The sequence below is a fragment of the Urocitellus parryii genome, chromosome 7 (genome assembly GCF_045843805.1).
Source record: "Urocitellus parryii isolate mUroPar1 chromosome 7, mUroPar1.hap1, whole genome shotgun sequence".
Classification (NCBI taxonomy): Eukaryota; Metazoa; Chordata; class Mammalia; order Rodentia; family Sciuridae; genus Urocitellus; species Urocitellus parryii.
Window position 1 is genome coordinate 43,579,557 of NC_135537.1, and position 25,182 is coordinate 43,604,738.

Sequence of the window (25,182 nt, forward strand, 5' to 3'; positions counted from 1 at the left end):
CCCCTCAAATGAAATCATACTAACATAATACAAGTATCCAACAATAAAAATCGATCTTTCAATTGCAATCTTTCAATCGCAAAACATTCATCACATAAACACTTCTCCCCATCAAAGTCTCTTAATACTTTTCTAGAAAAGGAGATTTGGTGGTCATAAAGTGACAGGAAAAAAAATAACTCTGTGCCACACAGATCTTTTCCATTTTTTATTCATTCGTTTTATTTTTTTGAGCCCAAGAGAAAAAAAAATAGCACACCTAAAAAGGTAAACAATCTAAAAGTATAATACTTAAATTGAGATCTTTGTAATTGAATTATTTGTCTTCCTTTGATTAATATATTGATAAAGAGACCAGATGCATCCTAGGTAGGCATTAACACCAGTGTGCAGAGCTGATAGAGCTGTCTAGCGAGGCTCTGAAAAAGTGTCTCACCTGCTCTACATATGAGCAATTCCAAAGAGGTTAGGGTCACGCCGATTTAAACATTTGTAAGAACAAATTAATACCTGGACAGGTACCAGCTGTAGATTTCTGCTTATCTTCCAGTTCTAAAAAAGTAAAGATTAAAAATTAAATTAAGGCAGGATCCAATAAATATTTTTGATTGTAATAACTATTCACTCAGAGGTTTCAGAACATTGACTTCTAAAGGACACACTCTTTTCTTTTATGCTTGATTTGCTCTTTTCCCAACACAAATAAACAAACTTAACTAGATAAGAAATGCATACTCAATATCAAACAAAATTCAAATGATAAAGGATTATATGTGCTTTTATCCAAATTTTAGCACACAGTTCAACCATAAAGTGCTTGGTTGAAGGTGAAAATAGTACATAAACCTGACTCCTGTTGGACAGGGGCATTAAATTGTCAGTCAGCAAAACACTGGCTGAACTTTCCTCTGGGCATCTCAGTTTTGCCTATCCAGCAGCCATTTCCTATGGAAATTAACTTTCCTAATATTCTTTGTTCGCTATCTAAAATGTTCATTAAGAAGTTCACTGGCTAGATTTCCAGCAAATTGTTCAATGCATGACTTAAAATTTTACACTTCAACAACTTCTGTTCTTACTTCTCATTGTACAAAATAGGTAGTCAAAATCCTGCCATCCTGAATACTCAGAAAATATCCTGAATACTCATGTTCCAAATAACCATAACAAAACCCTGGGTTTGATCCTCAGCACTGCCAAAAAGAAAAAAGAAGAAGAAATATTCACAACTTCAAAGGCTTACCATTTGTATGCTTTGTAATCAATTTCTGGAGTCAACATAGTTCTCAGTAAGTGGATTCAAAACAGAGACATAAAACCAGCACTTTAGTCACTTAACAATGCTCTCTATGTTGCTTTACCATGAAACAATTTGGCCAATATCACAAACCACAAAGAGAGATTTGATTACTGTTCTATCTACTCTTCCGCAAAAGAACTTTGAGATCCTATTTAGAGGTTTGAACACCACGTACACACAGTTATTAACCCACACTTGAGGGAATAACAGCCTCCTTAATACAGGTGACCTGTCACAGAGGGGGGCCAAAGACATAGGTCACATCACCTTCATACCTACCTCAAACAAGGACTGTGAAGCACACTATCTTAACCACAAAATATTTTGGGTGAAGGTAAAAAGAATATCTACAATCCTGACTTATTCCTACAAGGATGTTAAGCTGATCAGTTAGCAAACATTTCCTGAACTCCCCAGTGAGCATCATGGTTTTGTCTGCTTAGTGCCCATTTCCCACTCTAATGGCACAAAAGGCCACTTTTTCCACTAGAAAACCATTCCTCTTCCAATCTCAGTTCCTGTGATGGAGAGCACCAAGGCCACAGATCATATACCTCCTGATTCAAGAAATGACCTCATAACTCAGATTCAGCCAATGACCCAAGCACTTCCTTCTGACAACCTTGATAGCCTTGGTAATCACATGATCCAATGATGCCAAGGAGTAACAACATTAGGACTTTTTTCTAGATCTATTGAGAGAGGAAAGCTCTCTTTCTATTTCATAGGGTACAATTTAGGGAGCTCCTACCTAAAACTGAAGCAAAGACAAAAGAAAGCAGAGACAATAAGTAGAAAAGGACAGATAAATTTGGAAACCTGGTCTAGTGATGGCTAAGTATTCAGCCCGACCAACCCCTGGCCTTCATTAGTTGAGTTAATGTGTGAATTAAGGTTTTTTTTTTTAACATTCAACCAAGAGTCCTAATCAATTATAAGTAACCTAAAATCTGCATGATATTAGGCAAAGTGCCATAAATACTAAAATATGCAGCAAACAATCCCTCCCTCCAAGAACCTTTTTAGCAGTTGGAAAGACAAGAACTAAACACAATAAATAACTAGAAACATATGGCTAGTTCTATAGTGATAAGTTCTATATGAATGCAGAGAAGGGAGACATTACCATAAACTGCACCGATGTAAGATTCCATAATATTAAAAAAAGGCAAGCTGGGTTTGGAAGGAAGAGGACTAGATGTGGCTGCCTGTAGAGGAGGCCAGAGGACATTTTTTTAAAAATTGTAAACTTGAGAGCAGAAATTCAAGAATGCACGTTAAGAGTACGGGGGAAACAACACAGTTCAAATGATAACTAGACCAGAAAAGATTAAACCAGGGGATATCAACAATACATATAGGAGTAAAAAGAACTTAAAAGTATTTTTGCAATGAGAGACATTATAATATTTTGAATGTACTCTAAATGAGATAATATTGATTACTTAACTATAATTGGTAAGTGTTGAAATTGTGCTGGGAGAACAAATGGCAAAAAAACAAAACGGATTGTAGTCTTTCTCCTTCCAGATAGTAGACAGCCCTCTCATCCAACAGCTCTTCCTGCCCACTTCTGAAACTTATCTCAGCTGGAACGATGGGACTATCGAAAATAAACCATGCCACATCAATCTTACTCAGCTCCCATTTAAGACATCAGAACCAATAACAGAGCCGTGAATGAAGAGGAACAGTTTAGAGAAAGAAGCAAAAATAAACCACGGGAGCAAGTGGGGCCATACTGTTATCCAATGTGCTTGGTCCGAGTTTCTTCATGAGATGAAAAGTTTATAATAGAAAGTATTAAAGGCATTTTCTATTTCCACTGTGGTTTTAGCCATCTCCCTTGTGTCATTTAGAAATTACATGGGCAGAGTTTGGGTTGGCTCTTGTTGCAAGCAGGAATGTAAAGTGTCTGTGCCCTCTTTTCCTCTTCTGGGGAGGATTATGATTTAGTTAATTGAATAAAATGTTTTGTTCAGATTTTTAGGAATTTGTTTTGTGCAAGGCCGTTATCACTTTTGTAGTGAATATGTAACTTTGCTGGTTATTATTCTCTAAATTAATAACTTTCGTTTGTAGTATAGTATTTCTCAGGGCTATGAACTGTTTCCTGGGAATTTTGCTGAGTAAAAAGGATTCGACATGACTTCTGGAAATACACTTTTCCATCTAGACTCATCATTCTCAGTAAGTTTGCACGAGAAAAATTCTCTAATACTTCACTTTCATATGCTGAAATTTCTATTTCCACTTGTGGTTTGGTCTCCATTGTTTCTACTGGTACAACATATGTCCATTTGAAATGAGCATGTTACAAAGGAAAAGTGACACACTCTGTGGAGGACCACTCTTCATAAACCTCATTTAACAAATCCTCCCGACTGTCAAAGACAGTTACTACATTGTTGTTTACAAATAGAAATTAAAACACCGAGCAAAATATCCTTTTTGTCAAGCCAAAGACAGAGAAGATAAAAAGAGTTTATAGACATGCTTTTGTTTTGAAAGGATATCATTTAGTAAAAAAAGCTTTAAAAAGTGAAACGCTATACTTAAGTTTAATTTCTCACTCTTCAACTATTTTTATTATTTCCTAAGGCAAATAAACTCAATTATATCCCCCTTCTTCCTTCAGGGAAAAAGTAGTTTTCCACTCTAAACTTAAATATGCATGTTTTCTAAGTTTTATGTTTGTTGAACTGGTAGAATTGGGATATTTTTAAGTCATTCAACATATGACTCAATGACAATGACTTCCATATTTTAAATGTTGATAAATTAAAAATTATTGAATATATATGTATGGCACACAGTATAAAGTTCAGATAAGGTTTCAATATTATGTGAAGCACAAGAAATAGAACAAAGAGTAAAATAATTTCCTGTTTCCTCAGGAAAAGATATCATGGTAGACGAAACAATATCCCCATCCCAACCCTTACAAAGATAGCGACATCTTAATTCACAGACCTATTATATATGCATGTCACATTACATGGCAAAAAAGAGTTTTGCAGATATGAATAAGTTAATGACCTTAAGCTAGGTAGGTTATCCTGAATTACCCAGGTGGGCCCTAAGTAATCATAATCATTGTTAAAAGTGGAAGAGGGAGGGCTGGGGGTGTGGCTCAGTGGTAGAGTGCTTGCCTCACATGTGCAAGGCCCTGAGTTCGATCCTCAGCACCACATAAAAATAAATAAATAAAAATAAAAATATTGTGTCCATCTACAACTGAAAAACGAAAACAAATAAAAGTGGAAGAGGGAGACAGAAGAAAAGGTTCAAGTGATATGAGAAAGGCCAGATCTACCAAGACTGGCTTTGAAGATGGAGGAAGACCATGCATTAGGGAATGTGGGCAACTCTAGAAGCTATAGAGTACAAGACAGTGGATTCTCTTCCATAGTTTCCAGAAGCCAACTCAGCCTGTAATGCCTGTTAGCTCAGTGAGACTCATATTGGATTCCTGACCCATTGGACCACAAGACAATGAATATCTTCTGTAAAGTCCCAAGTTCAGGGCAATTTGTTACAGCATGAATAGAAAACTTAACAGTGGTCTCACATTCCAGATTAGCAGGACTTGTTACAAAGGAAGAATGACACTCTCTCTTTGAAAGACCAGGCCTGAGGAAGGCAGTCTCTCTCCCTCTCTGGAGTCAAGGCAACTGCAATCTACAAAAGACTTTGGTCTATTCCCTTCATTGTCCAGATGAGGAAACAAGTTCAGATACAGCAAGAAAGTAGGTGACCTACCTTAGGCCTCATGTTCAAGATACAGACCAGACTAGAATCCAAGTTCACAAGATTGTGTTAATCATAGCTTGTCCCTAGCCCTTTCACTAATGAATGGTTGTGATTAGTGGACTGATATTGCAGAACAGATTGATAGCATTACCAGTTGTAGGAAAGTGCATATTTTCAGATAATGTCCAAGAGAAGCATATTGCTCTACTCTCTTCCTGTTTCAGGTTGATGATTACACGTGTTCACTTGAATCATCCAGCATCACTTGAAACTCCTCACCGATCTTCTTTCCCTTCACCCCCCGCCCCCCGTCATAGGTGGTACATTCTGTCATTCCCTTTTTGTGGTATCTCCCTTCAGTGCACTTACTGCTATACCTTTTTCCTACTATAAGACGGCCATTCTAACCTTTCTTTAGTTCCTCTTCAACCTCCAAGCACACTACTGCTAAATGACTAAAAAACTCTAAAAATTTTTTTTTTTTATATCATGGACTTGCAGCCACACATTCAGTAGATGCCACTCAAAATTGGGTCAGTTTCAAACATCTTAGTCTATCCTATAACAGGCTTATAGAATTTTACCTCTTTTTAAAAATTCTGTCTCTTCTTCCCACTTCTGTACACAAACCAGTTTTATTGATTCACTGCCCTGGGAACATGATCTATTCTCCTCCGTGCTGCCCTCCTCTCCTAACAGGTCCTCTCAGCTTCCTTCTCCATCTGTCTAAATTCTGCCTCTTTAAAGGTCTGGTGTAAGACACCACACTTTTCTGGGTACTTCCCAAGCCAGAGAACCTGCAGCGATCTCCTATTCCACTGGGGAGCCCTAAAGCAATTGGTCTCTACTACTTGTTTAGCAGTTAGCTTTGACTGCAAATGTCTCTTACGTTTTTAGAGCTTAAATTCAAAATTTTAAACCACTAGGGACTGAGTAGGTCCTCTACTTATTTACACCCAGAGTTTCCTGCTTAAAGTAGGCCCTCATATATTTATGGAGTAACTAAAAATAATTTCTTAAATCCAAGATGGAGATTCAGATGACAATTCCTCTGAGACTTCAATGACAGTGCAGGCAAAGAGCACTACTCTGTGGTTAACTCCTCCATTTAGGAAGGGTTGCCATACATTCAGATACACACAGGACAGCCTGGTTTCTTGATAGTTTTCCGGCTATTGATAATGTTCACTTCCACTCTCAAAAGCATCTTGGCTTACATGACAAATTCCATTGTCATTCTACCCTTAGAGCATTTTGGACTGTGGTAAAGGCAGAAATTAGGAAAAAAAAAAATCCTACCCATATCCAAGCCATGCAGGAAGCTAAGTGGAATTCTCTCTTCTACAGACTGGTCCTGCTCGCCGCTACTACCCCCTGCAAAATCAGTGACCTTTGAATTTCACATGGGAGGTTCAACATTTTGGTGATGCACAGCTTCAGATAAATGTACTTGAGTTGGATACATTTTTAAGATTCTTTAGGAGAAAAGAATCGTAGATGCTGCATATAACTATGACTCTATCCAGCAGTTTAAGAACAAAAGGGAGAGATTTCTAAAGGGAAAAGAGGATTCGGGGAGTTCTTATAAGAATAGAAGTAATCAAAACACAGTGTGTGAGTGCATTTATACTATAATTGTCTTTTGCTATTTTCTGAATAAAATAAAGAGAGTACAATACCATTTCAATTTTTCTGAACAATAAATACATATTACTTTCACAACCATTTAGTATTCGAAATGGGATGCCTTCTCATCCTCTTAGTGTCTAATGTACATTAAATTGACTAACTGCTGCATAAATGTTTTAAAACCTACATTCGTTTTCACAGTTGACTGGTTGAAATGATCAGTTTCATAAATGAATGTCAGTTGTATCTTAACAGTAATAACTTTTTACTGCAAAGTAAGATTTTACTCTATAAGTAATGAGTAAAATTATTAAATGTAATCTTATATTATGTTTCATTACTGGCAGTTTGTCATAAAAAAGGGATTAAGGTTACAGATTTCATAAAGTAGATGAGCGTTTTCACTCATTTGTAGTGAGACCTATTCAGTCTAATCTCTTTTGAGGGTAGTTTTAATTACATTACATCATACAATACAGGGTTGAGAGTTCATGTCCAAACTGTTCCCTCCCTAAACTCTTCAACTTTAAAGGAATCTGGGGAAATGTTAAGTTCAACTAATGAAAACTATAAGAAATGAAAACTATCAAATGCATATCTTGGGCACAGGAACACTCAAGTGTTTGGAAAGGATCTTATGAAACTATTTAGGTTACTAGTCCAAATGTGGCCCAAGTTAGTAGTAACTAAAAAGGATTAATTTTTGTTGCTGTTTTAAAGATTTATAACCTTAGTAGTTAATACTGAAATACCAATTACATTAGAATTATTGATAATTCTTTAATCGCTAAGGGCTAAAAACTCAGATGGCAGGATTCAAACATTTAGAAAAAGACAACAGCTTCCAGATGAATTATAGTAGAGATTAATATTGGAGACGGAGTGTCATTTTTTACCGTCTGTTTTCCAATCATCATGCTACTATTTCCGAAAGCAAGCATGGCATAATCTCACATTCACCTAAATATAAGACATTGTAATTGATATCTGGTTGTTTCAGTGTTTTATGTCAGGAATTAATGCCATCTATCACCCAGGGTTCTCCCTTCTTTGAATGCAAGCACTGTTAGCAGAACATTCTGTAAGGCACAAAAGGACAGACAGTGAGATGCTGAGATCTATCAAGTGGGTTCTCTCTTCATGATAAAGTCTTTACTGTAAAGATCAGCATTCTCTAAGTTTAGTTCCTGAAGGGATAATCAGAAGTTGATTTTTTTTTCTTAAGGGAGGCTTCTAGACAAACTAATGTTTGTATAATTCCTATCTTCTTAAGTAGAAAAGCAGCATAAAACCCTAAAGATATATAAAAGTGACCATTTACCAACATGATGGTTAATTGATTATCATCCCCAGGTATTTTATGCATGTTTTCATTCTGTAAACAAAGAACTAAGCATAACAAATGTATGTTTCAATTGCTGCTCACCTGGTAATAAATAATCAAGTCTCTTTAAAATTTTAATAATTTTTTTTCTTTTATTTATTTAATTTATTCTATTCTAGTACAGTTTTTTAAAATACAAATCAGATTCATTAAATTTATTTATTTTTTTACTGTTCGTTCAAAACATTACAAAGCTCTTAACATATCATATTTCATACATTAGAATCAAGTGGGTTATGAACTCCCATTTTTACCCCAAATACAGATTGCAGAATCGCATCGGTTACACATCCACATTTTTACATACTGCCATATTAGTAACTGTTGTATTCTGCTACCTTTCCTATCCTCTACTATCCCCCCTCCCCTCCCCTCCCATCTTCTCTCTCTACCCCATCTACTGTAATTTATTTCCCTCCTTGTTAATTATCCCATTCCCCTCACAACCTCTTATATGTAATTTTGTATAACAATGAGGGTCTCCCTCCATTTCCATGCAATTTCCCTTTTTTCTCCCTTTCCCTCCCACCTCATGTCTCTGTTTAATGTTAATCTTTTCTTCCTGCTCTTTCTCCCTGCTCTGTTCTTAGTTGCTCTCATTATATCAAAGAAGACATTTGGTATTTGTTTTTTAGGGATTGGCTAGCTTCACTAAGTAATAATTTTAAATACCCTTAAATTTGCTTGTAATGATTAGTAAGTTCTGTTGTTTAATAGATTTAATACTATATACTTATTCTTGTTTCTCTGTCATATTTTGCACTATCATATAGTATTACTAGTTTACCATTTTAAATTTTAATGATTTAGAAAGAATGGTTGTTTCAAAGCAAAATAATTTTCCTTTTCAAAATATTTTTTCTCATAATCTTTTTACACTCCACTGCCTTTTGTCTATCAACTTATCTAGCCATATAAGTCTAGATTTTGAGTTCTTTTCCCTTTGTGAAGATATTATTTTGTTTTTTATGGCTTCTATTACTGCTAAGAAAAATTTACTTTCTGTCTACTGTAATTTCTTTATAGGTGACCTATATATTTTTCAAAACATTTTGTCCTTAGCTCTTAATAGTCTGTCTTTGTTATGTACAGTTTCACCAAAATGTGCTTACATATGGATTTGTACTTATTTATTCTACCTGACATTCAACATGATTTTTCAACCTGAGAGATTATATCTTTCTTCAATATTTTCTGCCATTAACTATAATCTACACCCAGATGTCTGGCTTATTTAATTTAACTACCATGTTTTTAAACCATGCTATATCCCCCATGCACTCTGTTTCTGTTTTTATAGTGCCTTCAGACACATTTAGCTGATTGAAAAAATAATTCTAACTTCTCTTTTAATATTTTAAAATAAATTATTGGATACCAAATCTCTTTATTTTTTTTATTTCCTTTCTTCCGTCTTTGTTGTTTCTTCAGTGATAAATAATGTTTACCATTGTGTGTGTGTAAAGTCTTGTAACAAAATTCTTCCATCTATCTTTTCTGACCTATATACCAGTGGTTGTATGTTCCATTCCAGAAATCAGTAGAAGAAAATCTTTATCTCTCTTTTATATGATGGTCTTTCAACTGAATGAAGGTAGCTACTAGAAATACCTATATCACCATCAATCGATAAATTTATTTGCATACTCTCCTATGGTTCAAAATAAAAATGTGCACACCATAGTGCAGCAAAAAGAAATCTGAAGGTAATATTATAAGGAACTATATAAGATGAAGTCCTAATTCTATTGTTTGATAGATTTGAAACTTGTTAAAAAAAAAACTACTAGACTTTGCTTAGCCTTAGTTTTCTCATCTATGGCTGGAGACAATGAAAACCACATCAAAAAGCTAATATGATGATGGAGAACTCAAGTTACTCAAATATTACCTCTAGTGGAAAGTTTCCTTTAAACTTCCTATGTAGATACTCACTGTCGGTGATTCCATAAACATGGAGGTATAATGCTTTCTGAGAATGCTTATTACATTGCATTTAAAATAAATAGTCTGTGATCTGCTCAGTGGAGTGGATTGTGTCTGGGATCTGAAGAACCCAACACAGCACCTTGAAAACAGTAAGCACCCAATAAAGGTATTAAAACAAACAAACAATAAAACAGTAAAAATAATTTTGTAAATTGAAAAGCACTACTACTGGCCATTTTCTAGCTATATAAAAACTTTCAAATCTCCTCTTTAGCATATTCAATTCCCTAATGTGGTGGAATACAACAAAGCTCATTATGTGGTCACCAAATTCTAGCTCTATTGATTTCTAAAAGTATCAAGACACAATCAAAATATTAAAATCTTACAACTGGTGGCACATAAAACACACTGATTTCAAGCTCCACCTTCTGCTAGCTCCCTCCACATCCTACACTCATGCACATATTCCCGCACCTCAAAGTCTTTTCTCACCTTCCAGGAATCACACTGTAGCTCTCTTGCCTTTTAACTCTACATTTTATGGAGATTACTCAAGATTTGTTGACCTTCTGTCTTCTGGTTAATGCAGCCTGCTTCCAACCCTGCCACTTAGTGACACAAAGGACACCATGGTCCTCCTCCGATTTTTCATCATTTTTTTCTCTCATCTTGGCATATTTAATAATTGCATCTTTGAGCCTATATTGGAGTAAAGAAGGGACCAAATTTTCTCATATTCAAAGCATAGTGTGGAAGTGTTTGAAAGAGGACCAGCAATGGGACTTAAAAAGTCAGAACAAGACAACACAGGGAACCCGATGGATAGACATCAATGGGAGTAGACACCATCATGGAGCAATGACCATATTCAAGGTCTAGATAGGATGATCATATACCTCAGGGGATGCCCACATATAACAAAGGACATTGGCAGAACATTCTGCTCCCACATCCTAATGCCATGAAACTATTTAAGAGGTCCAAAAGATGGATAGTACAGGAAGAAAGGGAGGGGAAGGAAATTGTAAATGATAAAGATTAAACCTGAAATAACTAACAACATCCTAAAGTCAGCACACAAGCTAGGAATTGACTAGAATAAATTTTCCAGTAGAATGGGAACCCAAATAAGAAGAAGAAAAACAAAGTTCTATTTCTTACACATCTGCATTTTAAAGTTGGACAATTAGTGCACTCTCTACTAGATTTTTTTTCTTCTATCCTTGTGTTTTCCTTCTTGTTCTCCTATGCTAATTCTACATTCTTTCCACCTTTTAAAAATCACTGTCTTCAAGGGCTCTTTCTCCTCATTGGGTAAATCTCCTTGGGTAATCTTCATTTCCATGGCTTCAATAAATAGTATGCTTACATAAAACAATTCTGTAATTCACATCACCAGATCAAATTTCTTTTTGTCAAACAAACATTTCTTTTTGCTATAGCATTTACAACTATCCAGGTAGCTTTTATAGACTAAAACTACACCCAAAAATCAATATGTTGAAGTCTTAACCCCCAGTAGTTCTCAAAGTGACTGTATTTGGAGATAGGATCTTTAAAGTGATAATTAGGTTAAAAATTAAGTCAATTATTGGGAGTTCTCATCAAATATTATGAATATCCTTATGAGAATAGTAAATTTGGACATATACATGCACAGAAGGAATACCATGTCAAAACAAGGGAAAAATCAACCCTCTACAAGTGAGGGAGAAAGCCCACCAAAGAAGTCAAGCCTTCTGACACCTTGGCCTTAAATTTTTAGACATCAGAATTCTGAGAAAATAAATTTCTGTTTTGAAGGCCCCAAATCTGTCTAGTCTATAGGAGTATCCCTAGCAAACTATGTAATAGCTTTCAAAAGTAAGTTCCAACTTGACATACAAGAGCCCTCTCCCTCACTCCGCTTGTGTTTCCAATCTTATTTCCCACATGTCACCTTCAGAGAGTTCTAGTACTCCTTGTGCAATTTACCTGTACAAGATTAGCTTTGCACAGGTAGCTGCCTCACCCAAAATGACTGCCCACTGGTCCATGATCTACTCTAATGCCTCCCTATTCTTCAAAGCACATTTCCAAGAGATGCCTTTTAAAATAAGTTTAAACCTTTATTGTGTACCCTCCATATACCATATATAATCACTGCAGTTGGCCTCAGGTATAAATCAAGGAATATCCGATTTAGTTGAGGTACCTTCTTCTCATAGCACCCTGTGCACCTCCATATCAACTTATTACAAGAATGTCATAAATCCTTTCTTGCTGAAAGCCTTTGATTAAAAAAGAATAACTCCCCTTATTAAGCATCTACTGTGTTATCATTACTAGGCACCTGCTATGCTAAGTATCATCTATGCATTACCACACATATCCCTCACCACATCCCTGTAAGGTGGACACTATTATTATTGCCATTTGACAGTGGAAGAAGGTTTGCCTCAAAGAGAAAATTAAGCTTTCACTGCTAGCAAGCACTGGGGCTGTTCTTCAAGCCTAAATTGTCCGATTTCAGTCACTTTATTCTAATTCCACTTCTTGCAGGAATTTCTCAATGACCAGGGTACTGCATTCCCATATGCCTGTCAAAGAACCTGACTCATAACAGGAAAAAAATAAATGAGTTTTAGTGGATAAACAAATAATTACAGGAACCTCTTCAACATAAATATCTTAAATTTGGTTGAAGTAGATGAGGAATGATTGGGTTGTAAACCTCTGAAAGATGGCCCAGGACATCTGGTTGAGAACAAAAAATCATACACCTGAATTTCCTCCTTAGAGTTTTTTACCTGGAAAACTTATTTGACTTCTCTGTGCTTGGAATTTCTCATTAGTGTCCTGGGTTGTTTTGGACATTAATAAAGGTATTTTAGGAGACGTGTTCAACACAGCATCAGACATACACTTGGTGCCAACTAACTGTTAGCTGTCATTATTTTTATTAGGTTGCAATTTCTGCAAAAGAGATTTAAAATGAGACTAGCAATTCATCAGATGACTTTGAGATGGAATCTGTCAGAATAGAAATGAATAGGGCAACTTGTCCAAGGTGTTCATAACATGGCCAGTGGAAAACAGGGTTTGGGGCAACTTTTGCCAAGTAATCTGACATGTTGTAATCATTAAACGACTCTTGACTACAACAAGCCATTCCAGATGGTAATGTGAACAATTCACAGATAAGTTACACATGTGCTCACGATTACATATTTACTCCCATCTTGTGGACTAAAACATTCATTTCTATACTTTCTCACTGATGCTCTCTCTTTGCTCTTGCTGCTTAATTCCAGCCAGTTTTAAATTTCTCCTAACCCATTATTTCAATGTTCTCTTTGGCGACATGGTTTGTTCTGGGTCCAGGTTTTTTTGAAACTTTGACATTAGCCCTCACTGGTAGCAGGTCTGCCAGATTGTGCTCTATGCTGCATTTGATGGAATATATTAATAACCTAATAAAAAGAAAAAGAGGAGCTGGTATTCAAATCCAGATTTTCTGATTCCAGTAGATACCAAACATATACCAGGCTGTGTGTGAAGTTTTCTACAAATGATGAAGGGAACCAAAGCAGTCCTTGAATTCCTGGTACTTACGTTCATGGTAAAGAAAGTCCTTGAACACCAGTGAAATAAATGAATTCAAATTTTTCTAAGTGCCATGAAGACATTTCCATAGCAAGAGCATCAATGTGTTAAAGGATTAGACAATTGAAATGGCAGTTTCTTATTCAAAAGGAACTTCTGTAGGCATATAATCACTAAAATAGAGGCTTATATACATGTTGCTGGGTTGAGGACACTTTCTTTGATTAAATGTTTCTTTTTTAAAATTCATTTTCTTAAGATCAAGTAGATCTGCCTAGTACAGACATGATTTTTCATGAGTGGATTAAGAGTGGGGAAAATTAACCTTCCATTTAGGCTCCCAATTCCTCAAGAAAGTATTTTACAAATCTCTTGCCAATTATGGTGATTATGGTGATGGTACAAATTTCTTAGAAATGGTTTATATGAGGAATGAGACCCATATACTTTCTGAATTATTTTAGCATCATTCCTTTGTGATGAGTGAGAGCTCATTCATAAAGAAGTGGGTTATCATGTATAACATTTTTTCTATTTGGATTAGTAGTCTTTGTTTCTTTTATTTATTTTTATTGGTGTATTATAACTCTACATGACAGAGGAATTCATTTTGCAATATTCATATATGCACATAATTTGACCAAGCTTGTACCTTCCTTTTCTTTCCCCTCCTCTCCCCTTCCCCCAATCTATTTGATCTACTCCACTGATCTCCTATTATTGTTGTTGTTTTAATCTGTGCACTGTTCTATGTATATTAAATTCATTGTAGTATATTAGCACATAGATATAGCAGAATTTTGTAGACTTTATTCCCCAGTACTTTTCCATGCCCTTCTCTTCTCCCTCCTTCTCAATCCCCTTCCTCTACTCTATTTGTGTTCCTTCTATTTTTGAGAGATTTCCCCTACCTTTTTGTATAATATGTGTAACATTTGCAAATACTTGCTGGATTCAAAAACTATGGCAAAAGACATTGTGAGAAAAATTTTAGAAGCTCCATACCACAACCATAGCTGGCTTAGATCTCTTACTCATTGGAGTAAAATCCCATTGCTCTGCAATCCTGTCGCCTGCTACACAACATTCCTGGGTAAAAACCTGACATCAGGTGATGTGAACTAAGTGACAATCCAAATTTCATCCTACAGAATTATAAATTATCTACTTAAAGTGGTTCTTATAAAATCTGTGTTCTGGAGCTGGATTGTACAGGCTCAGTGGTAGAGCACTTGCCTAGCATGTGTGAGGCCTTGGGTTCAATTCCCAGCACTGCATATAAATAAATAAAATAAAGGTCCATTGACAACTAAAAAATAAATAAATAAAATACAATAAAATCTGTGTTCTGCTTCTTAGATGTGAACAGTTAATACTGGGAACCTCCACAACCTATTCATGGCTTATTACAGCTAAAATAACCTACATATTTTATGGACCATCAACTGGGGTTACTTTTGATAAAAACTCTCTGCTTGATATGAAGCACAGATACTTATTTATTTTTATTTCTTTGAATCAGAATCTTTTCTTTTTATCCTAGAAATTGATACAATCTCTCTAGGTAAGAACTTTTCTTGGTTTTTGTCATCCCAATTTGTTCTAGACCAAATGAATTTTAAAGGCAAAAATATAAGAAGCCAATGAAACAAACTACTAAAACTTGATGACTTTAGGTTGACAGTATAAAAAATGTCCACTGTATTAGTCACTCAAGTTTTTGAGCTGATTTCAAATTTTTTTCAAAATGAAAAGTTGGTGGGGAAAAGTAGTTGTTCTTACTGGACTTTATCATGAACGGCACACAGCTAATTTCATAAAAGAAATTCCCACAATTAACAGTTTGGAGAAACCTAATATAGCTCTGAAATATAAGTAGTGATGATCTCATCCAGCAGTTAGAAACGTAAACCTATGAAACAGCAACTAATAACGCTAGCGAAAATACATTATCAGCATCCCCATAAGCTCCCGACTGTCCTTGGGGAAGAAACAGCTGTGAGAGCCCTAATCCTGGCTCCAAAGACACTTAGGAACACAGATCTCTGCTGTAGGAGCCTTTGTTCTGCTTCCAGCCGGATAAATGGAAAGCCTTTCAGCATGACTTCCAAGAAGCAGACAGATGGAGAGAAAACTCTACAATGTGCTCTCAAGCTGACTTCCTGGGGATTTACTCAGGGGTTCCCAGGTGGAAGCCAAATGAAAATATGTGTTGGTCACCCATACACACAGTGGATTTACCCCTTCACCAATTCTCGCCTTTTCTTTTTGACTATTATTCATATCTCACCTTGGTCACTAGAGGTCATTCATTAATTCATACATTCAATCAATGAGTCTTGCTCTCAGCTATGGATAAGGCACTGAGGAGTCCTTGCTCACTAAAAATGACAGCCCTGAACAAGAAGGACAGAGATTCCCCGCCCTGATTGCACATGAAAATCAACAGGGAAACTTGATAAAATTGTAGATGCCCAGGGCCTTATATCCACAGATTCTGATTTAGTAGGTGTGGAATGGAATGTCTGTATTTTTAAATAGCTTTGTAGGTAAGTTTGGTGAGTGATTAGTGTGATAAGATCCACTGAGGCAGCTGTAAGCCAACTCAGCTGAGATCCTTTATTAGCACAAAGACTGCCTCAGTGGAATGACACTTTCAATCGCTAAAACCACAAGGTTTAGAATCACACTCTGTAGAAATGATATAAGAGATCATACATATAGTTCTGCTCCAAAATCTGCCCCCCACTGCCTCCCGCCACACAAACTCGCATATCCACAACTCTAGATTCCCAGCACACTGGATCAGAGTCGGGCTTCAAGCTGCTCATATTCTCTGGTTGTAGGAATTTCACACTTCCCATGCCCAAACAGAACTTCTATCTCTCCCCCAACAAACCTGCTTCTCCCTTAGTCATCCCTATATCAACAAAAAGCCATCTGCATTCATGTAGTGATTTAAGCGGGAAAACTGGAAGTCTTCTTACTTCTTCCTGCAAACATATCTCACTCAGATCCATCTATCTCCACTGTCTCCACCATCCTTCTCTCTCACCCAGTTTGGGATGATAGCCTTCTGCCTAATATCCTCATTTCCTCACCTTCTTCTAATCCACCCTCCACTCAGAAGTTACCTTTTTGAAATACAAATCAGGATATGTCACTCTTACTTAAAATCCTTCAGCTAGGTTTCATTGCATATTGAGTAAAAGCCAAATTCCTGAGTGAGGACTGCTTGGTATTCTGTGAAACAACTTTTGCCTACCTCAGTGTCACTTTCGATTAATACTCTTCAATCAGACTGAACTGCCTTTCAGTTCCTCAAATCAGTAAGTGATTTCCCATCTCAAACTTAATACACACTGTTCCCCCTCCCTGGACATGCTCTTCTCTACTTCTTTATTGAAGCAACTCCTCCTCGTCTCTTAAGTGTCTGTTAAAATGTCCTTTCCTCAGTGAGGACTTTCTTTATCCCAGATTTTAAAAGGGAATTTCTCTGTTCCTTGTTTATGACATCTACATGTTATGATTTGAATTGTATCCCACCCCTGAAAAAACAGAAGGGTGAATCCTTACCCCCAGTGCCTTAGAAGATAATCTCATTTGAAGACAAGACCTTTGCAAAAGTAGTCAAGTTATAATGAGGTCATTAGGCTGGGGATGTAGCTCAGTGATAGAGCACTTGCCTAGCATGCTTAAGCCCTGGGTTCAATACCCAGTACCAAACACACACACACACATACACACACACACACACACACACACACACACACACACAAAGAGTTTAGAATGGGCCCTAATCCAATATGACAGATGTGAGAAGGGGAAATTTGAACACAGATGCATAGAGAAGGAAGAGAATGTGACAAGACGTGGGGAGAAGAGAGCCACTTATAAGTCAAGGAGAGAGGCTTGGAACAGACTATTCCTCACAATTCTCAGAAGGAAAAAAACCTGCCAATAACTTGACATTTGACTACAAGCCTCCAGAACAGAGAAAGAATAATTTCTGTTCCTTCAGCCACCCAGTATGTGGTACTGTTACATAAGCCTTAACAAAATAATATATTATCTGTCCATGTCATAATATTTATCACAATTTTAAATTGCATGTGTGTTCATTTGTTTAATGTTGGCCTCTTTCACCAGATGATAATCTTCAGAATGACAGGAACTGCATCTGTGTTTGCTCATTTATTTAACATTATTACCAACCATTGCACTATGTGCTGTCCCAAGAAAGGCCAGTGTTCACCAAAAGCAGAGAGGAAGTTATGACATCAAGAACATATGTTGGATGGTCTAGAACAGATATAGGAAAACTACAGTTCCTGGTCCAAATTTGGCCCACATTCTGTTTCCGTAATTCACATGAACTGGAGTTTTCACATTTTACACAATTAGGAAAAAATATTTAGTGATATGTGAACATTATATGAAATTAAAAATTTAGGTTCATAAATAAAGTTGTATTGAAATATAGACACATTCAATTACACATTGTCTACACATGCCTTCATGCTACTAAGGAGAGTTATGTAATTGTGACAAGAACCACGTTGCCTAAAATATTCACTATTTGGCTAATTTTAGAAAAAGGAACCTGCTGGGCACTGGTCTAGAACATGGTTTATGAGCTACAAACTGGCCAGGGGTGCTTAACTTCCAGGTGACATAATGCTATAGCTCACATCCTGGCGCATTTGGTGTTCTAAAATATCATTATGACACAAAGTAACCAGCATGTGCACCTGTTTTCCACCCAAACGACATTATAGACTACTGAAAAATTCTTCTCCCTAAGAGAACAGAGTTCTGGTTTTATTAATAAAAATAATGAAAAATTATTTACTGATTACAAATTTTCAAATTTCCTTGGAACTTTGATAGAAAGTATGTTCTCATAAAAAGTGTGAAAGTAAATGGGTCATGATTATCATTGCCAGATACACAAATTTATCGACCCCAAATTAACCTACTACCATAGAAGTCAATGCTTAGATATAAATCTATTTAGTACAGGTAGATTTTAAAAATAAGGACAAAACATGGGAGTGTGCCTCATGTTCATATTCACAGGAAAGTACCATTTACCTTTGGTGGAGGAATGAACCGAACACATTCCAGCCATATGGATAAAAAATATTTTCCACATATTGGACATTTTTTTCCCTGAGAGATTAAGTTCCTGACCTCTGGATACTGTTCAATAGCACACATTAGGAAAGGATGCTTTTTTGCTAGCTGATTCATGACATATCTTGATGTTATTTCCTAAATTAAAAAAGAAGAATATGGTTTCTAAAATTGTTTTTTTAAATCTTACATTACATTGATTCCCATATTACTAATTCAAATTTCTTATTCCTAAGTTTTTGTTAAATGAAGATTCTTCAGTATAATGAATTAGGTTGTAAAGGACTGACATTGTAAATAAGTTTGGTTTTAATTAATATAAGTAAGTTGCTTCCATGGTAATACATTTATGTCTCCCGCATACAGAAATCAAAGTCACAATAAATTTTCACTACCTGTTTAATAAAGTAATACATAGTTTAGGCTCAAATTTGGTATATTTCATTATAGTAAGCAGGACTGCACAAACATTCTGACTGGACTCAAAAATTGAGTGTATCATATTCACTAAGGTCTAAATAATTTTTATAATTATGGCTTACAAGCCAGTATCATCTTCATCAACTAGCAGCTTATCAGGAATGAAGAATCCCGACTATATACCAGTTGTACGGAATCAAAATCTCAACAAAGTGCCCCAGTAATCTGTGTGCATATTAAAGTTTAAGAAGGGCTGTTTTAAATGATTAGCCGTATTAAGTACTTGAATATGCCACCTTGTTCAAGAGCAATAATCTCTATGAACTAAATCTCTGAATTCAACTTCTGTTAGACCTGGTTACATAGGTGTTCAACTGATTTGTGCAATCATAATATTATAATATTAAATAATAATAGAGGTAGTGAGGAAATGGAAGTTGCCTTTTGCCATGACCATCAGCAACATATCATCCTAAAGTAAAAGTATATAATATATAATATGTAAAATCAAATCTTCACTAAGAACACAAACATTTGCCTCACTCCCTAAATGCTGCCCGTTGTCTATGCTAGGAGCACAGAAGTCCTGTATAAATGTAACACAAACACTGCTTGAAATGCTAATGGTATATGGGCATAGTTTACTTAGAACACTTTTTTTCCTGGCCAAACTGAAGAATTCCCAGGAGGATAAGAATAGTCTACATCAGGCTCTGATAGGAATCTTTGGGAATATATGCACGCATGCATACATACATAATCTTTCACTCATTAACCCCAATTAAAATCTTTAAAATTTTTTAAATAAAAACAAACTCCTACAAATTCCTAGAGCCCTGTTCCCTGTTACCTCATCCCTCCCAGTTAACAAGAGACTAGGGAGTTGCTGCAAACAACCCTGAGTGTGTGTTCCTTAAATGTCTGATCCTTCAATAGCACATCCTCCTACCGGATTCAGCTCATTCTCCTGGGTAGTTATAGGACTGAGGTCAGCTGAAAGAATGAATCTGAAAGCACTAATATTACCAGAACTCCTAATTCAGATGTTCAATGTCCCCCTTTTTCAAACTATGTAAGCAGAGCCTAGCTGGTGATTCTAAATGAAATACATTGTTAGCTACATGAATTCAGTGGCTAGGTCTCACTAAAAAGCTGAAGAAAATTCATGGGTAAGTATTCATCAGCCCCAAACAGAATTTGTTGAAATGCATGGGACCTATAAATAGGTTCGTATAGATCACTTTTCCCCTTCATGATTGCTGGACCCAAACATGTTAGTTGCACTCAGTATATCTTGACAATTCTGACATCAACCTTTATTTATATTCTTCTATTTGCTGCCAATGTGTTACTTTGGAGGAATAAATGTACACCATTAAAATATAAAGTAAAGCTATTACCTGGAAATGCAAGTATATATGAAGTAAAATACTATTTACCTGAACAATAGTACCTTTTAGAACACCTCTTAGAGATATATTCAATGCATTTTAGGGGGCAATAAACAATTTAGTAATGGCCTAAGTACAGTGTTATTAAAAATTAGGATATCTTTTATAGGCAAATAAATTGTTAATTTTGAATAGCTTATATGTTATCATTAGAATATTTGTAAGCCAACTATAAGCAGGTCAGTTATTCCTATTTCTAATTCATCATAAATTGGAATTATTTTCATGGGAATTATTTTATTTTTCCTTACATGTGATTATTTCATTTATGTTATGAGATTATACAGCTATGATTTGTATTTATATAAGCATAAAAAATTTTAAATGTAAAAACAAATATGAAACCTTAGAAGAAATTATAGGCTTTGTAACTATTTCAAAAACAGCTGTCATGTTGTATATGAGAGGCACTAAGGAATTCAAAAAGAATTCACTGTCAGATTCAAAGAGATACAGAGGTTCAAATCCTGGTTCTGGGATTTATAAGCTTTGCAATCCTATTTGGACAAGCCTTTAACATCTCTGATCTTGTATTCCTCCTTTGAAAAATAAGGATTTTTCCAATGTCATCACAGAGTTTTGAGAATTCAATCAGCTAACACTGGTAAAACAGCATAGCAGGTATAATGCAATATATTCTGGTTAATATTTTGTTATAACTTAGTTATGAACATTCAGTTTTAGCTTACCTATCTCTGAGATGAAGAAGTTTTTAAAAATTCTCTACCAAGTCATGACTATTTCAAAACTACAATTTTTTGACACCCAAAGGAGGGAGTTTAATCAGTAACATTAACCAAAAATCTAGTCAAGATGACTATGACTTTAAGTACAAATTTAAAATTTATAATAAACTTAAGTTACCTTTCTAAAAAATTCTTAGAGATACTTTTTTAAATACCCAAATATTTCACATACTGCAAGAAAATAGTAATTCTTATGAATATAAAGCATATATTTATATTATGTATTACATGTGATGCTTGTTTGCATATGAAATTAGCTCTTGTGCTTATGGACCTTATAGTTTTGAAAATTAGGAGAAAGAAATATTGCTGTGTCACCTTGAGTGTTGGCAACATTCTTGCCCTTGAAGTCTGTCTGAGAGATTGCTGCCATATTGGGTTACCTGGTCATCCAGCCTCCTTCACAAATCAGAATCTCCTCAGACCAGGACTACCCAGGCTCCACTTTCCTCACCTTCCTTCATCCAATTTCTGAGGCAATGTTGCAGTAGAAGTTTAATGTTCAATTGTTTAACTTTATATCAATATCCAAACACTATTTCTGTGACCTTGAACAGGTCATATAACCTTTCTGGGTCTGTTTCTCTATAAAAAGGGGACCATAATGGTACCTACCTTTCCATTGTTATTAAAGAACTGCATTATCCATTCCTGCTAAATACTTAGAACACTCCTGCCTTGCTCATAGGAAGCTTAAATAAGTGTTAGCTGCTGATATTCAGAAATATTCTGTACTATTCTGATGCAGGAGGAAAAATGAGTTGTAAGGAATTAAATAAATTGAAAGCTACAATTTTTCAATGATTTAGGATTTAATTTCAAAAATGAGTATTTTTTCACAAAACAGTAGGAAATAATATTCTTTATAGAAATATTCTCTAGAAGGAAAATTTGAAAAGAAATAATCTGTAAAAGAATCCATATCTTTGTCCCACCAATTTCATTCATGGAGATAATGTGGACATGAGCTAGGCATTTACTGTGAGTATGGTCATTGTTGCCTGTCTATAAAAACCAAAAAGCCAAAACTTATTTATAATTCAAATAGGCAGAAGTAGTTAAAATGTTATGACATAACAGAATGCCATATTTCTATCAAAAAAGATGTCAATCTCTTTTCCTGACTGGAAAAAAATTCACAATACTTTAAGTGAAAAAAACAAGTTTAATGTATAGAGTTTGAATTCATCTTTGATTTAAAACACATCTGAATGCATAGGAAGTTTCTAGAACAATAATGTCACAGAGAAGAGTGGTTATATCTATGCACACTAGAATTCTGAGTATTTTTTATCAGTTTCTAATTTCTCTACTCATGGTAAGAATCTTCCCAAAGCAGTATATTATAACTAATTTTTAGTTTCTTCTTTGTCCATCTGTATTTTCTAGTTTTCAGTAATTAGTATGTATGATTTATACAAAAAGGAGGGAAATGTATTTTAAAACAAATTAAGCCATTGAAAAAGGTTGGTTGTTTCCTACAACAGGAAATGTGAACCCTATACAATTCCTGAAAGTCTTATGACAACCTTACATGCTCAGCTAAGACCTAAATGGATCTGGGAGAATACCCAAATATGGGAGGATTTGCAATCTGTAACTTGTCAATTATGAATGCAATGCTTTACTATGCTTTCCTATTTCTTTTTTTAATATCACCAATGAGGGGCTTGGTATGGTGGCACATGCCTGTAATCCCAGCAACTTAAGAAGCTGAGGCAGGAGTTTCACAAGCTCAAGGCCAGACTCAACAACTCAGTGAAACCCTCCACAACTTTGCAAGACCCTGTCTCAAAAAATAAGAATGTCTGGGGATGTGACTCAGTGTTTACATCTTCCTCTCCCCCTGCCCCCAGGTTTACTTACAAGTACAAAAAAAAATTATCTTGTTTTAATAAAGTAAACATGAGTTCTGGATCATATTCATTCAGTCAGTAGGATTGGAGACAAATAAAAAGGAGATAGAAGAGGTAAAGACCCCACTAAAACAAATCAAATGCATCTTTAGATGATACAGGAAAAAGTACTTAGAAGGCCAAAGTGAAAATAAAGTCCACTCTTTTGTTCCAACAAAATATTTCCATTTCTCTGTGTTTAGTCACTCTGGAAATCAGATAGGATTACATTGGATTTTGTAAGCAAGTCAAAAAATTATGTGTAGGATGCACATTGCCAATGGTCTTATGTTACATTAATCATTTGTTGGCTTGGCCAGAACACTTTAAAAGAAAGACCTTTTAAACGTTAAACCATGGCTTTAGTTTGAAGACTTATGTGAATGAAGTAAACCTTCACCTGTAAACTCCAGATGTCCTCTTGTTGCAGAGCAATGGCTGGCCGCTTCACGAAAAGTGGGTTTTCCTCACAGTAGAATTCCTTCAGCTTCAGATTCTGAAACTTTTAAAACAAAATAAGAACAAAATGACAGATGTCACCGCCAAAACTGCATCTTCAAAAAAATTAGACTAGAATTATTTAAGGAATCCTAAATTAATATTTTTTAAATGGGACATCTTCTAGAAGATATCATTAGAAGTATAAGAATTTTAATGCTGGCATGAATGGGCAGGATCTTAAAGGTCCCTCAGTATGGTCACATCCCCCATGTTGAGTGGCTGAGAACACTTGCTGAGGGTCACAGAACCGATCAGTGCTAGAAAGGGGTTTAATAACACAAATGCTGGGAACATTTTGGAAATACATGTTAGAAAACCAAGCATGATGAAAAATATTCTGAAATGCAGCATACTCCAAATTTCAAAGCTTGTCTTAGCATCCATGTATGTCCAGTGAAGAGCCCAAGAACTTATGTAGTTTTAAAAGTTAAACTTGTTCAAGGAATTACATCTCTGAACCTGAATTCTGCAATAAAATGAGGACAATAAAATGAAGATAAGACTGAACCTATCTTCAGTGTTATGCTGATCAACAAGTTCCCTGGGAGAAAGATTAAGTGAGAAAGGAAAAGGAGGAAAGAAGAGAAGAAAACAAGAAGGAAAGAAGAGAAGAAAGCAAGAAGGGAAGAAGAAAGAAAGACCCTGAACACAGAGTTGGAAAGACATATCCAAAATCTACTCTTGTGAGCCAAGGTAAGTTGGCTCTGACACAATGCAGCATCTCACAAAATTTATGGGAGAATTAGATTTCTGCGATTTCAGCCCAGGATTTGAAAGATAGCAAGCACTCAACAAATTATAAACAACTGATTTAAAACATCATTCCAGGGCACCATGTCATTAGGTTTCAAAAGTTACAGTAAAGCTTGTACAACATAGAAAAGACTTCTAAATAAAAAAGCCAGCTCAAGGCCTCTTTAGTATCACATTTAGTCCTGGTTTCACCAGGGGCATTCATTCTAACTTCCTTAATGCAGTCTCCCGTGATATCCCACTCCAGGAAACAATCTAGAGAGTTGAATCCAAAGGCAGCCATACTTAAATGCGGGTTACTAAAATTAAAAGGGATACTTCCAGCACTTAATGTTATACACAACCAATTTTTTCCTCCTTGTCTTAATCAGTAGCATTCCATAATTTGTACCTAAACTCACAAAGATTAAAAGATGAGCATCTTAGATATGTAAATAGGATCAATATATGTAAACCCCACTAAAACTTGACCCCAGTTCAGAGGACACGCATTTCTCTTTACAGTCATGTTTTCTTCCTTCAGGTCCTTTCACTATTATTCCATCAAGCACAGTAAAAAGAATTCTGCAGCTTGTAATCCAATATAAATACTATCTGAAAGAAGTTACCTTAATGGAAAGAAAATCAATAGCACTTAATCTTGCCACAGGTAAGTTTCAATAACCTAAAGTCACACTGTTACGGGTTAGATATGAGG

The 25,182-nt window shown here is 35.5% G+C and overlaps 1 protein-coding gene across 2 annotated transcripts in view; it reads right to left on the minus strand.

The window, feature by feature from the left end:
• Positions 1–441: 441 nt before the first annotated feature.
• Positions 442–25,182, minus strand: part of Lrrc69 (leucine rich repeat containing 69) — a 108,825-nt gene continuing 84,084 nt past the window's right edge. For both annotated transcript variants that reach the window (XM_026384994.2, XM_026385001.2), the window contains 3 exons: positions 23,632–23,733; positions 18,678–18,857; positions 442–552 (listed from right to left, as the gene is read on the minus strand). In XM_026384994.2, the coding sequence (XP_026240779.2) occupies positions 442–552; positions 18,678–18,857; positions 23,632–23,733 (393 nt within the window). The remainder of the gene's footprint in view (positions 553–18,677; positions 18,858–23,631; positions 23,734–25,182) is intronic.